The sequence below is a fragment of the Ochotona curzoniae genome, unplaced genomic scaffold (assembly GCF_017591425.1).
Source record: "Ochotona curzoniae isolate NIBS_2020 unplaced genomic scaffold, NIBS_Ocur_1.0 contig_64, whole genome shotgun sequence".
Classification (NCBI taxonomy): Eukaryota; Metazoa; Chordata; class Mammalia; order Lagomorpha; family Ochotonidae; genus Ochotona; species Ochotona curzoniae.
In genome coordinates this window covers 49399649-49413881 of record NW_024466502.1, presented here as the reverse complement: position 1 = coordinate 49413881, position 14233 = coordinate 49399649, and the positions used below count along the sequence as shown (strand labels likewise).

The 14233-nt window shown below is 44.6% G+C and overlaps 1 protein-coding gene across 2 annotated transcripts; it reads left to right on the top strand.

Moving 5' to 3' along the window:
* Positions 1 to 291: 291 nt before the first annotated feature.
* On the top strand, positions 292 to 12151 carry NHLRC3 (NHL repeat containing 3). Of its 2 annotated transcripts, XM_040991483.1 has the most exons (7): positions 292 to 475; positions 786 to 938; positions 1231 to 1378; positions 3316 to 3516; positions 6421 to 6512; positions 10210 to 10322; positions 10875 to 12151. In XM_040991483.1, the coding sequence occupies exons 1-7, from the start codon at positions 392 to 394 to the stop codon at positions 11113 to 11115; spliced, it is 1032 nt and encodes a 343-aa protein (XP_040847417.1). In that variant the 5' UTR covers positions 292 to 391; the 3' UTR covers positions 11116 to 12151. The 2 variants fall into 2 exon arrangements, with proteins under 2 accessions (XP_040847417.1, XP_040847418.1); XM_040991484.1 differs by lacking the exon at positions 3316 to 3516.
* Positions 12152 to 14233: the final 2082 nt, after the last annotated feature.

Here is a 14233-nt window from a genome sequence, read left to right as displayed (position 1 = left end):
CCATGTGGCTTAAGTCCTTCTCAGAGGCCGGAAATCATTTTGGCAACGTCACGACGCGTTACAGATCGGCTTTTCTGATGCGGTATTTTGATGGTTCAACCTAATTGGGAAAGGATGCTCTGAGAGTGGCTAAGGCATTTCGGTGGGCTTCCCTATGTGGGCAGGGAAGCGGTGTCCTCGGCTTGGCCCAGGCCCCGAGGACGGGGAGGCGTGGTCACTGCTGGGGGCTCCGGGGCGCCTGACCTGGGGTGGGGACGCGGAGTGGACGGCTGCGGGGCGCCGGGCGAGGAGCCGGGCAGCCGGGACTGGACGGGTCAGGGGCAGGGACTGGGCAGGGACGGGGCCGGGACGAGCTGCCTCCCGGGAGTCCGCGGCCACCTGCCCTGCCGTCATGGCCAGATTCTGGGTCTGCGCAGCAGGCGCCGGCACCTTGCTGTCCTTGTTGATTTTGCATTTTCATCTGTGTGGCTCTCCGGTGAGTTGCACGGGGGAGGGTCCCGTGGATGGACATCGCAGTCCCGGGCTGCAGAGAGGAGCTGGGCTCGGACCCGGTCCTCCAACCGCCCTTCTGCTGGCGTGCACACAGTTGGGATGCTCCTGCAAGCCTCCAGGAGCAGGCGTGTCTTTGGGTAGTCTGGGTGCTTGCTGCTGGGGAAGAATCCAGCCGTGTGCTTATCTGAAACATGCTAAAATAAAACAAACCCCATCGGTACCCCTACCCCGCGGCCCTCTGTGTTTCTTGCCTGGAGCGAAAGCGGACTCTTAACTTTCTCGATTTACTTAAGGTTTTAAGAAAAATCTCTTTCAAAATTAACTGGAACACAGAGCAAGTGCTTTACCGGCTGGATGTGGGTTGGCCCAGGAATTCAGAATACTTTACTGGCACAACGTTTTGTGTCGCAGCGGACTCCCTGAACGGATTGGTGTACGTGGCCCAGGTAAGCCCAGCGGGAGGCTTTCAGCGTGCACACACACACACACACACACACACACACACACACACACAGAGCCTTGTGGGTTCACAGCGCTCATTTTGCAGCTTATGTTTTGGGCGTTGTTTTCAAGGGACTAGATTTGTTTTGTGCGGGATATTATTAGGTTTGTGAAGGTGGTATTTTGAACATTACTCAGTGTGTCAGTTAACCTGTGATTTTTGTTTCTTTGTGCCCATCGCGCGATGCCTCTTCCTTCCCACCAGCCCTCTAAGCAGTGGTTCTTGTGTCCCTTCAGAGAGGGGATAACGTCCCAAAGGTGTTAGTGTTCACAGAGGATGGATATTTGCTGCGAGCCTGGAATCACACAGTTGACACCCCTCACGGTATCTTTGCAGCCAGTACAGCCCACGAGCAGTCCGTCTGGATCACGGATGTAGGAAGTGGTATGTGGAGCTGTCTGTTCAGTTACCTCCTTGCTGGGATCAACTCCACCCTGTCCTTGGCTTGTGGGCTTTTAAATCGCAGTTGTCCAATCCAGTGGTCGGTTGTTTCCTAAGCCGTGACTTAACTTGTCTGTAAAAAGTCTTTGCATCCTGCTTCTGCAGAACACAGTCGGGCAGCCTGTCAAGTGCCTCCCTAAAGCCTCCTTCCCTCTTCTCAGAGAAGTCTCTGCGGCTTCTCTGAGCTCAGAAAGGAGTCTTGGAATCCGCCACTGTCATCTCGCTTCTCTTTCAGGAGAGGTTGGGGCGTGTTGCCCCAAGCAGAATGCATTTGCATTTTAAAAGGATGTTTGCATTTTTTGGTAATTCCACAGGTGTGAAATCTTCCTGCCATCAAGTATTTGTAGTAGAAAATGCTGGAACTTGGGTCAGCATGAGTGAACTATGGAAAAAGTGTTCCAAGAAGGCAGTTCACCCGTGCTTGGGACTTGACACAAGCCCTACCCCCGACAAGCCGGCCTGTCCGAGGGACTCGGCAAGGAAGCAGAGCAGTCATGGCAGGATTTCTGCTATTCTCTGGCCAGTTTAGTTACAAATTCAAGGGACATTCTGGCTAATTTCGCTACCCCTTGAGGTGTCAAATGAGGGTCCTCAGATGAGGACCCAATGAGGTCTCAAAAAAGAAGCAGATGGACTTGGGGGTCTCAGGAGTGCCGTGTGTGTTCTCCCAACCCAAGTGATCTCTGAGTCTCGTTTATTGCAAGCTGTGTCTGCCACGGAATGGTTGCAGTTAAAAGCCCAGGTTATTTCTGAGTCCGCGGCAGATCTGCAGTGAAAGCTGAGCGTTTTGATTGCTGTGTTTATCAGAACCCGGGGCTGAAGTCCCTGAGTTTAGTTTGCTCCGTTCTTGTAACCTTTTTACAGGCTTCACAGATGGTCTCTTGCCCGGCCGGATTGTCTTCCGCCCCACACATCTGCGCAGCTTCTCTGCTTCTTCCCTTTTTCCAAAGACGTTCATGCCCTCTGATGAAAACATGTCTGCAAATCAGTGAATTTAAAAAAAAATCCACATTGTTTGCTGCTCTTCTGTCCCGTTTGCTGAGACCTCAGAAGCTTCGGGGTTTACATTCTGCACTAGTATCATGTTCTCTTATAGCTGCAAACTTGGCTTAGCTCAAGCTTTACAGCAAACACAAACGTAAATGCCTTTTTCAAGCTATCATTGTAATTCAGGTTGATTCGCTTTCTCTCTGGTAAGCCCCGTGTTTTCCGCTTGGCCTGTTGAATACTAAGTCTTCAAGTTGACTTGTATTCGTTGCTTCATGGTTTTTCCCATTAAACAATTTTCTTCTTTATGTGTTTGCTTTTAAAACCATTGTAATGCAAAGTCATTTAATGCAGTTGACAAAAATAAGGTACTAGTGATTTGGCAAGAATTTCCTTCCTAGGAAAGAAAAGTTCCTGAGTTAAAATTTTCCATTTGTTTCCAGTAAGAGACAGTATGGTTACCAAAAGTTTTGTGTTGACCTACTGACATTCAGACATTCAGGTCTGAATGTGAATGATGAGACAAAAGTTTCAGCTAAAACTCTTTGTTTATACAGTTTCTTCTTGATTTTTTTTTAATCAGTAATATTTATCCAAGGTCACAAGACGAAGAAGAAAGCCATGCGCCAATTTGTTAGCATGAGTTTTCTGTGAAAGGTGTTAATTTCTTTTATTTGAATTTAGAGTCTGCTTATTTTGTGGGACAGACTAATTCATGAGCACGTTTGCCTGTAATGTAAGACGTTCCCTGTGACTTGTCACTTATATTTAATAGTCTGAGCCAGCCAATCTTGAATTACTATTCATTTCTGTCAGATTTTTCTCTCAGTTTATTTGAAGAACATGAATGTGTAATGGGTTTGTTTATGAAACATGTGTGCCTGTCTTCGCAGGATCCTACGGCCATACTGTTAAGAAATACAACTCCTTTGGCGATCTGGTTCAGATCTTGGGTACTCCCGGGAAGAAGGGCGCTGGTTTGAATCCCCTGCAGTTTGATAACCCTGCAGAACTCCATGTAGAGGACACCGGGGATATTTACATTGTGGATGGAGATGGAGGATTGAATAACAGGTTGATCAAGCTGTCCCAAGGTGCGTGACTTCGTTTTGTGTAAAACCACAGGACTGATGTTGCTCAGATTTGGTTTGTCTGCTCCCTGGTACGATGGTGGCATGTTATATGTGAGTGTGCGTGTCACGGGCAAAGTTCGACACTGGGAGAAAACCAGCAAGCAGATGGGTGAGGGTGGCAAGAGTGACTGATGGTCAGCAGGCCTGCCTGTTGTTCCCTGGGAGCAGGTGTTTCTCCCCAAGGCACTGAAGGCTGGGTGGAAATTGAGGCTGCCCTCAGGGTGTAAGTGAGCATGCTACACACCCAGCGGCGGTTAGAGACCTAGAATCCCAGGGGCCAGGGACTGTTCCAGGCCAACAACAATGAAGTGGAATCCATGATACTGCTTTTTCAGGCGGAACAGGAATTAGAAGGAAGAACTAAGTTGACTGGAGAAGTAGGACAGGATATGACAAAGGCAGTGTTTTTTCTGCTGACCTGTTTTTGATGCAAGGAGAGGGGATTGGGCAGGACATTTATGGGGCTTTCTCTTGCAACATCTGCAGGGGTCGTTGGCAGGAAAGTAGCAGAATATGCACTTTTTCAACAAGAGAAAGTAAAATTTGAAGTGACTCTGAGAGCTTCTGGGAGGGGTTTTTAAGCCTTGTGTTGCCATGCGGTACCTGAGATGCTTCCAGTGGAACTGTGATGGTGTAGAAGCAGAATGCTTACAGAATAGGACTCTGCGGGATCAAGACTCTGTCATGGGAAGTTTGTGGCAAGTTTGTCACTTAGTGACCGGATTCAGTTGGTAGCAGTCAATGTAGGGTAGAATAAATCAGTAATCCAGACAGTATTATGAAAGAAACCACCTAAGATAAGACTCGGATACGGTATGGGGACATTAGTTTGCTGTGGCTCCTGTAACAGGTGAAACCGGAGGCCAGCTCCAGCTGAGTTCGCAGCTCGAGAAGCAGGTGTAGCATCGGCGAATGGGGACACAGACACGGTCACTCGGTACCCTCTGCCAACAGCTCAAGAAGCTGTCTTGTTTATTTACTCAGACACATCACACACCTCTGCACAAACATTTACTTGTTCTATTTTTACTTCAAGAGTAAGCAGGAATACACAGACATTTGATTCTTTTTTTTTTTTTTTCATGGTTAAGCAGGTGCTCTTAAAGGTAATTCTACAAAATACTATAATCATTTTATTTCAAAGCAATCCATTATTCATTCTAAAGCAGTAGCCAGTGGACAACAGCCAGGTCTCCAAGGCCAAGGCACATGTGGTTACCTACTAAGCAGTGATATATTCCTACTACATTTCTATTTCTACAACCTATCTATCACTTAATTTGAAGAATAGGTTCCAAGGGAAAAACATGAAGATCCAGGACAAAAGGTTCAAACATTAAATCCCTCTACAACTATAGACTCTACAACTCCATAATCAGTCAAGCAATAATGAAAAGCCTATCTCTATAATATTAATAAAAGCATCCTTTAATTCCTCTAGTCAAAAATTAGAAAAGTAGCTACAACAGGTAACTTTCTATGCTCCAAAGAAATTACAAAGATAGGCTAGTCTTCATGGTCACAGTAATGGTATTTATTGCCACAGCAGTTTCAGCTCATTCTCCCATCTCTCTCATTATTTTTAGGATACTTATCATGTCCTTTCCCAGAAGGCATGCTACAAGTCTGGGCCAGATTCCAGGCCAATGGCTAGGCACAAAACCAGGTGTCCAGAAAGAGCATGGGCTTAATTCTACTCCTGTGTGTAAATTGAAGGGCCCACTCACCAAGGCATTATCAGCGACTTTAACTCTCAAGCTCACATCGGTTGCAAAACCATCTCACAGGGGCAAGCAACAATGCCTGAATAGATTACAGAATTCTTAGTGGGGTGCTTGAGTGTCCATGCAAACAGAGGTAAAACTGCATCAAGGTGGTAGAGAGACATTCGCTGGGCCTTGCCATACAGCTGGAAGCTCTGGCGGCCCTGCCAACAAGGGAGCTGTTCTCTTCACACCTTCGTGTCATCCACACCCACCACACGCACCCTGCAAGGTTGTAACAGATGCAGTGTCTTTAACAACAGGTATTCATTCTCAGTTTTGGAATAGACAACGTTGGGATGTGTGTGTTAAGCCTCGCTTCTTCCACAGGCTCTAGGGGAAAATCTTTTGACGTCATTTGCCTCCAGGGCTCAGGCGTTCCTTGACAGGTGGTGGCATAACTCCGCCCTGCCTGCCCTGGCTGCGGCCCCTTCTCTGGGGGCCCTGTGTCTCACACCTCCTGCTCCTTGCTCTTGCAGGGATTGCCCAGTAAGGTGCACGGGTACAAGGGACACAACTCAGGGAAAACAGTGCTTTGAAGCAATCATGAAAACTTCCAGTGAAAATTAACGAAATAGATAACTTGCTTGAGGCAGAAAAGGACTTTTTTTTTCTCTTTTTAAAGATTTGTTTATTTTTATTGGAAAGGCAGATTAACAGAGAAGGAGAAAACAGAGAGAAAAGACCTTCCATCCACTGGTTCACTCCCCGAATGGCTGCAGTGGCTAGAGCTGAACCAGTTGGTAGCCAAGAGCCTCTTCTGGGTCTTCCACATGGGTGCAGGATCCCAAGGCTTTGAGCCATCCTCCACTGCTTTCCCAGGCCACAAATGGAGCTGGGTGGGGAGTGGAGCAACCAAGACACTAACAGGCAGCCATATGGGATGCAGGCACTTGCAGCCAAGGTTTTAGCCAAATGAGCCATTATGTGGGCCCCAGAAGGACTTTTTTAAAAAAAGTGTAATGATTAGACAAATGGGAATGTTAGTTAAGTTGACCTGGGATAGAATTTAATAGATTTTCTCAGCTGTCTCCAAATACAACGTGTAAATGCCCTGGACCTTCTGCATGTCTCTCTGACCATCTGTATGTGCCATTTTTAGATTTCAGCATCCTATGGCTGCGAGGAGAAAATGGCTCGGAGCCTGCTAAGTTCAACATACCTCACAGTGTCACAGTTGATTCCACTGGCCGGGTAAAAATACAGTCATTGTGTAGGCTGTGTGTCTGAATGTGTTCGGGTGCGAGGGCAGGGGAGCTGTGTGTCTGTGTTGTGGCTTACACATACGTGTCTGAGTTTGTACAGACAGATCATGGAGTCGGTGTGTCTGGGCAGTTTCCCTGGAGTTGGGTGTGCACATACTCTATTAAAAATGTTTCACTCCTGTAGTCAGAGGGTTCCCTAAGTACTCAGACATCATGAACTAGGTTTCCTGTATCTCTTAAAGGTCAGGAGGAACAAATAATGGATTCAGATGTAAAGTTCCCTGGGTGTAGGAGAGGCTAATTTTGGAAACGTGGAAAAGAGAGCCAGGAGACCGACTTGCTCTGTGGAGCAGAAACTTTCCATCTGCAAGTTTCAGTCAGTTTCTCATTATTGTGCTGTCACCTCATTTACCTTCAAATACCTTCCCAACATAGAAACCACATCTTTGGGTTTATCTTCCCAAAACCCAATGCCCAGAAAAAATGTTTACACAACTTTCTTCTTGTTTTCTTTTAGTGGCCTTCAGTTCGTCCTTCTAGTAACTGTCACATCCATCTCCCTTACAGTGTGGAGGCTGAATGAACTCAGAAACCGAATCTCTTCCACTTCATATCCTAGTGCCTAGCAGTCCGCATTCATAAGTGTTCATTAATTGTCTGAATAGACATCTTGATGCTTAATGGATAGGATACGTGCCAGGAGACATCTTAATGCTTTTCTACTTCTGATTCCAGCAAGCAGTGTTATAATTGTGGTTGGGCTTCCTGTGTTGATGATGAAAGTGTTTAATAATTCAATCCATTGTCTCTCCCTTCTATTAATAAGCTAACTAACCTGTGACCTTTGCTTGTAAATTGGAAACTAGAAATTTTAGAATGCTGACTTTACATGTCACTCCCCAGAGCTTGATTAATTACTGCCACTTGGGACTATAATGAAGATTGAACTTCTGATCTTATAAAAGCCAGACACAAATTTATTCACAACAGTGAGGAGTATCTTTCTGAGAGGTCTTAGAGATCCCTCATGGGAGTTCACAGATACAGCAGAGTGATAAAAAAGTGAAGGTGTTAATTTCTGTGTACCTGTGTTTTGTGTTTTGTTTTGTTGCTTAAAGATTTACTTATTTTTATTGGAAAGGCGGATTTACAGAGCAAAGAAGAAACAGAGAGAAAGATCTTCCGTCCACTGGTTTACTCCCCAAGTGACCACAGTGGCCAAAGCTGAGCTGATTTGAAGCCAGGAGCTTCCTCCAGGTCCCCCATGTGGGAGCAGAGTTCCAAGGCTTTGGGCCGTCCTTGACTGCTTCCCCAGGCCACAAGCAGGGAGCTGGATGGGAACTGGAGCAGCCAGGTTGTAAATCGGTACCCATTTGGGATCCTGGCACTTAGCAAGGCAAGGGTTTTTATAAAGACAGTGTTGTCTGTGTATTTTACATGAGTAGTTCATTCAGTCATCACCACCATGTATGAGAAGATAATTTATTTAAGTGTTAAGGACATCTTATTGTTTCTTAAACAGGATTCCCCCTAATCAAAGACCAATTGAGTGTTGACTAGGATTGGCAATGCCAGCCATTATTATTGATTTCTAGGATATAAACTGTCTTTGGTCATTTGCCTGAGACAGCAATTTTTAAGGAAACCTGTCCTTACTGAAGAAATACGGATTAGGAAGGGAATAAGAAATCACCTTAAGTACTTGGCAGTAGTAGTAGCATTTTTAAAATGGCAAATGAGCCTTGTTTCTGATCGGAAAGGAATTCAGTGGCTAGCAACATTCACATGCCCTGATGAAAATATAGATAGGGTTACCCAGAAAAAATAGTTACTGATTCCAGAAACTCAACAAATCTTAAGGACTTGAAGAGTGGGGTAAGAGAGATCAGGAACATTGGCCCACCTCTCCACTTAGTTCATTATTTCCTGTCTCTGCAACCCAAGCAATATGTCATCAAAATACATTTCACATTGTTTATGACAGAAGTTGCATACATACAATACTTGGAATGTCATCTATTTTGAGTCAGACTTCTTATTTTGAAATAGTAGTTCCTTAATAGCTCATTTTGGCCCATTAACAGACCTCAAGGAAACCTGCTGGGACTGGCATTATCGTACAGTGAGTTAAGCTACCAACTTGTGGAGCTGGCATCCCATATTAGAATCCTGGGCTGAGTCCTGACTTCTGTACTTCCAGTTCAGCTCCTGCTTTTGTGTCGGAAAGGCAGGATGATATGACCTAAGGACTTGGGCCCTGTCGCCCATGGAGGTGACCAGGATGGAGTTCCTGAGGTCTTCGTGTCCTCCTGCCTCGGACCTGGTTGTTGGGGCCATTTGGGTAATGAACTGGCAGATGAAATATTTCTAACTTGCTGTTTCTTCCTCTGTGTTAGTGGCTCTGCTATTCTAAAAAATAAATCTTTTAAGTCTATTACCCTACTTAAGATGTTATCAAATATCCCAACTGTCCTCTCTGAGTGGTTAAGCATTTTGAATACAGTGTGGTAATGGCAAGTTTAGGTTGGCTGATACTGTAATTTGAACAAATGCCTCACTCTGAAGAGTAAGGCTGTGCCCGGTATAGTAGCCTAGTGGCTAAAATCCTCGCTGTGCATGTGCCTAGGATCCCATATGGGCGCTGGTTCGTATCCCAGCTGTTCCATTTCCCATGCAGCTCCCTGCCTGTGGCCTGAGAAAGCAGTCAAGGATGACCCAAAACCTTGAGAGCCTGTACCCACATTAAGAGATCCAGACGAAGCTCCTGGCTCCTGGCCTCAGATCGGCTCAGCTCCAGCTTTTGCAACTGCTTGGGGAGTGAACCAACAGATGGAAGATCTTTCTGTGTGTATCTCCTCTGTATATTTATTCCTTTTGAATGAGTAAATAAATAAATCTTTAAAAAAAAAATGAGTAAGGCTGCTACACTTACTGCCTGACCCCAAGATGGGGTTGGACAGAGACTCAGTGGCACAGTGCTCAGGGAAAGGGTACGCTGTTAGCAGTAAGTGCTGCTCCTGCTTTCAGGACGGGCGCTATTCCCTGCATTATGGTGGGGTATTCCTGTTAGCTGCTCACATGGGTAGTATGGGGCAGTGTAGGCTTTTGGTTAAGACAGCCAGCCATTTATATGGCAGCTTCCCCACTTGTAACACACTTCAGATGCAGCCTTTCTGAACGTTAGTTTTTCCACATCTTAGAAAGAGCCATTTAATGCTTCTTTGGGATCCTGTGAGTTCTATAATAATGTATTCATTTCCAGTGTACAAAAACTGGCAACCCAAGGTGGCAGATAAGGAAAACCGAAGAAACAACAAATCCACAGTGCTGTGGACTAATTTACTGGGTGGAGTTGGGTCTCCATACTGCAGAAGTGGCCCATGACTAATTAAGTACACTTGAACTTTCTCAAGAATTCCATCCTAGGCATTGGACAAGGGGCATTTCAGGGTCCTGCCTGGCAAGGCAAGCTTGACCTATCTGTTAGTTTGGTTTACTCCACTAGGGCTGGGATGAATTCCTGAGTTTCCTAAAGGACAGGATGGTGGTTGGGACCAAAATGGCCGCTGCTGTGTCATGTTCAATCCCTGCCAATGTGAAAACATGGCATTCAGTCTCTACTCTGTTTTTCTGTCATCTTACATTGTGGGTCTTTACCAGTTGAACATTTTTGTTTTGTTTCTCAGGTGTGGGTTGCTGACCGAGGAAATAAAAGAGTCCAAGTGTTTGACAAAGGGACTGGGGAGTGGCTGGGAACGTGGGATAATTGTTTCCCCCAAGAAGGCCCTTCCGCACTCAGGTAATGGCTTCTTCTTACTTTGAAATGAAATTTTAGTCCGTTTGTGTTTCTCCCCCTCAAGAACCAGCTGGTACTCTAAAATAGTTGTTACTCATTTGAAGCAGGAGAAAATGGAAGGAAATGGGAAATTTCATATCTGGTATTTTCTAATCCCAGATAAAGTGGAAACAAATTCTGTGTTCTCTAATCAGGAAAAAAGATGTATGTTCATCTTCATCACTGAGATACATTTGAGATTTTTTTTTTGGAAAGTTTTAAACACATGAAGATCACATCCAGGTCTGAGTGCATGATACTAAACTACTTGCCTGCTAGTTTTGTAGTTAGTGTCATACTGTTGATCTTTTTCTTATTTAAAGACTGAAGCTATCTTTGGCCATTTCTACCAGTTACAAATCCACTTATCCCCTCAAACAAATTTAGATCAAACTTAACTTCTCCTTAAATCCTTTAGCAAGGAGGCGCTTCCTGTGTTCAACACAGTAGGTAATAACACTGCTGACTGATGTGGATTTTACGTGAATTTATTATGGAAAATTTCTTTCTCCTCAGATTTACTCCTGATGAAAAGTACTTGATTATGGCCCAGCTGAATCTTAGCCGGCTCCTCATTGTGGCGGCACCCCCAGCAGGAGACATTGGCCAGTGTTCTGTGATCGGCACAATCCAACTGGCAGATCAGGTGTTACCACATCTGCTGGAAGTCGATAAGAGGACGGGTGCAATCTATGTAGCGGAAATTGGAGCAAAACAAGTGCAAAAGTATATGCCTTGGAGTGGCTACGTTCTTTGATTTTGATCATAATTTTTTTTAACTGTGGATATTTCAAACGATGGTTAGAGTCTGAAATTTATTAAGTAGCTTATAAGCAATGTTCAAGCCCAGAAATTTGTTTACATTTACTAATCTAAAATTAGATTTGTTTTTATGTTTAATGATCATGTTTTAGTTTTCATTCTTGGGACTCAGTCTTACTTCCAGGTGCAGAGGGTTAGGAAAGAATATGGAAAGGTGTTGAGCTTAGCAGTTAGGACTCCCACGTCCCATCTGCTAGGACTTGGGTTCACTTGCTGGCTGCAGCTCCTGAATTGGGCTCCGTGTCGTTGCAGGACCTGAGAGCCACAGGGATGACTCACTCCTGCTACTCCTGAAGGAAAACTCGAGTTCGTTTTTGGTGCCCAGGTTTGGCCCTGTGCCCAGCCCTGGCTGTTGCAGGCGTGTGGGAACTGAGCCCCAAAGGTGGTTGCTCTATCCCTGCTTCTCCACTCTTCCACCTCCAGGTGTCTGTCTGTCTCTGCTTTTGTTTTCTCTCTCTTGCCTGTTAAATGAGTTTAATAGAAAGTAGGGGAGGGAGCAGCTTGAAAACGTGAGGTCAGAATGAAGGACTTGGATTGCAAATTAGTTCTTCTGGTAGACTAGTCTTCCCCCCCCCCCCCCCCGCCCCAAACAGGTAAAACAACTGGAATAAGATGACTTATTGGTTGTCCTGTAAGTAGCTTGTTCAACTGATAAACGAATCTGATGGGCAGTTGGCTAATTTGCATATTCACAGAATCCTAAGTCCTAAAAACTCCAAAATGGAGAAGCAGGTAGTGTGCCATCTGAGCAGGCTGCAGTGCACCGGGAGAGCCGCGGGCAGGCAGCAAGGGGCTAGTGAGAGGACATGGGGCGCAGCGGCAGTTCTCGGAGGAGCAGCAGTCAGGGAGGCTTTGTAGGACATTGGACTTGGATTTGAAAACCAAAGAGGCAGTTTTCAGAGAAGAGGATATGGTATCCAAATAGAGGAGGCATAAAAAAGCTATCAGCTGCTTGTGAGATTTGCTTGGGCTGTGAAGTTGGTTTTTGTCCTTCACTTGTAAAGACAGAGACATAAAATGTGGGGATGAAGTGATGCTGCACCAGCACTTTACCGGAAGGAGTTCTTGGAGATAAATGATTTTTCAAGATCCGGTGAAAGCAGGTCCCCTCCTCAGTGCTTCTATCATGTTTTAATCGGTTTATTTCTAACCTTTGTCTGCCTCCATGAGGTTCCGGGGAATTATCTGCATGGGGATATGTCACGTTAAACTGTTGCGACCTAACAGTTCTTGACTTTTTCCACATCTCTTTCCCCCTTCTGACCTGAAGACTGGCTTCCGATCTAAGACCGCGTTTTTCCAGTCATTCCAGTTTCCTCTAGAAATGATGGAACCTTGTCAGATCATGCTTCCCCTTTTCCTTACCCCAGTGTTTTATGGATATTGTGTAGCAGTTCATCGGTCTGGAACTTTCTTCACCTACGGGTGGCAGGAGTCTGCTCTTCAGACTTGAAGGAAGTTGGCTCCCATCTCGATGTCGTTAGGAAGGGAAACCCAGCGACAGTGAACCCTTTTCCTGTGCTCTTACCGGAAATGTGCTGCAGGCAGGCTTAGGGTTTTTTTGGGGTTTTTTTAGTTCTTTTTTCTGCATCCTGGGAACATGTGATGTTTATAGCTTTGTGGGTAGTGTAAGGATAAGGCCTGCAGTAAGCCCCTGTGTGCTCCTTGAAGCCAGGGGCACCACAGGTCTCAGCATGAACATAACGTCCCTGCCAGTTTGCTGCTTACCTGGTTGAAGTACTGGGTTGGCCTTAGTTTCACATTTATAGCTTTCAACAAAACCTGTCTTTTGTATACTTTATGCAGTTTAGCTACCATGAACAACTGATTTGGGTAAAAGAAAATAAATCGAGGGTTTATTTGTTAGTAAGACAGGACAAGAAGTGCAAAATTTCTGTGAAGTAATGTAGGTTAGTTAAACTGATTTTGTCATTTTTGTGTTGCTTAATTTCAGTTTGTTTTATAACAAGGTTGTATAAAACTTTCTGAAAACATTTTTTTCTGTGTATTGTATATATTTATTTCATAGCATACTTGTAATTATAGTGTTTTACTTCTTTGGATTAATTGACTAAATTAATGAAAGATGTATTTACAAAAAAAAGTTATATTTTCTATTAAAAAATGTACAAATTAAAATTCTGGAAAGAAAAGGCAGTGTTATCTAGCTCTCCAATTAAATATTATATTTGTTGTTAGGAAAGTAGTTTGTAACCTGTTGTTCCATTAAAGAATTTCAACAGGCATGAGTCGCACTTGGTGCTGAGAGAATATCCCATCTTATACCTCCGTAAAGTATAAATTGTTGCTCATTGGATTGTTAGGTGGCGCTTGGAAAATGTGCACAGTGTGCCTGCCTTTGAGGTGGTGGGTGGGTATACGTGACAGTAATTGCTAACTAATTGTATTTCAGTGTTAGAAGTGGAGCCTTTGTAAGCCTGTTCTTGGGATTAGAGAAGGACGGAGTCTCAAAATTAAAAATCAAAGAGTATAGGTATCTTTGCTTACCTATCCCCGCTTCATGATTAAGTCTGTATAATCAAATTTTTGTGGAAACTTAGATTCCTTCTGAGTAAACAAAGGGGACATGTCATTTGTGCTCAGGTCACTTGACAGGTTGAAAGAATGCCAGAGTTTGAATTCCAGTTCCATTTACTATTCCAGCTTCTTGCTGATAACACATCCTAAAAGGAAGCAAATGGGTCTAGTAATTGGCTCATTGCCACCCACGTGGGAGAATTCCCAGCTCCTGGGTTTGGTCAGGGTCGACCTAGGCTGTTATAATTTGGGAGAGTGAGCCAGTGGGTGGAAAATCCCTGTTTGTTGTTCTCCTTTTCAAATAACAACAAATAAGCAAAATACTGCTCCAAGCAATGTGACTGAGGCCTAAACAGCCAACATCTTAGCTTTTGTTTTGCTTTTACTGGTTTTTAAACTGAGACCAAGTAAGTTAGAAAGCAATGTCAATGCTGAAACTCTCAGAACCAGTGCAAGTTCAGATGACAGTTTGAGCCCTGCCTGTTTAAGAATCTCCAATCCAGTTCCATGCCAGT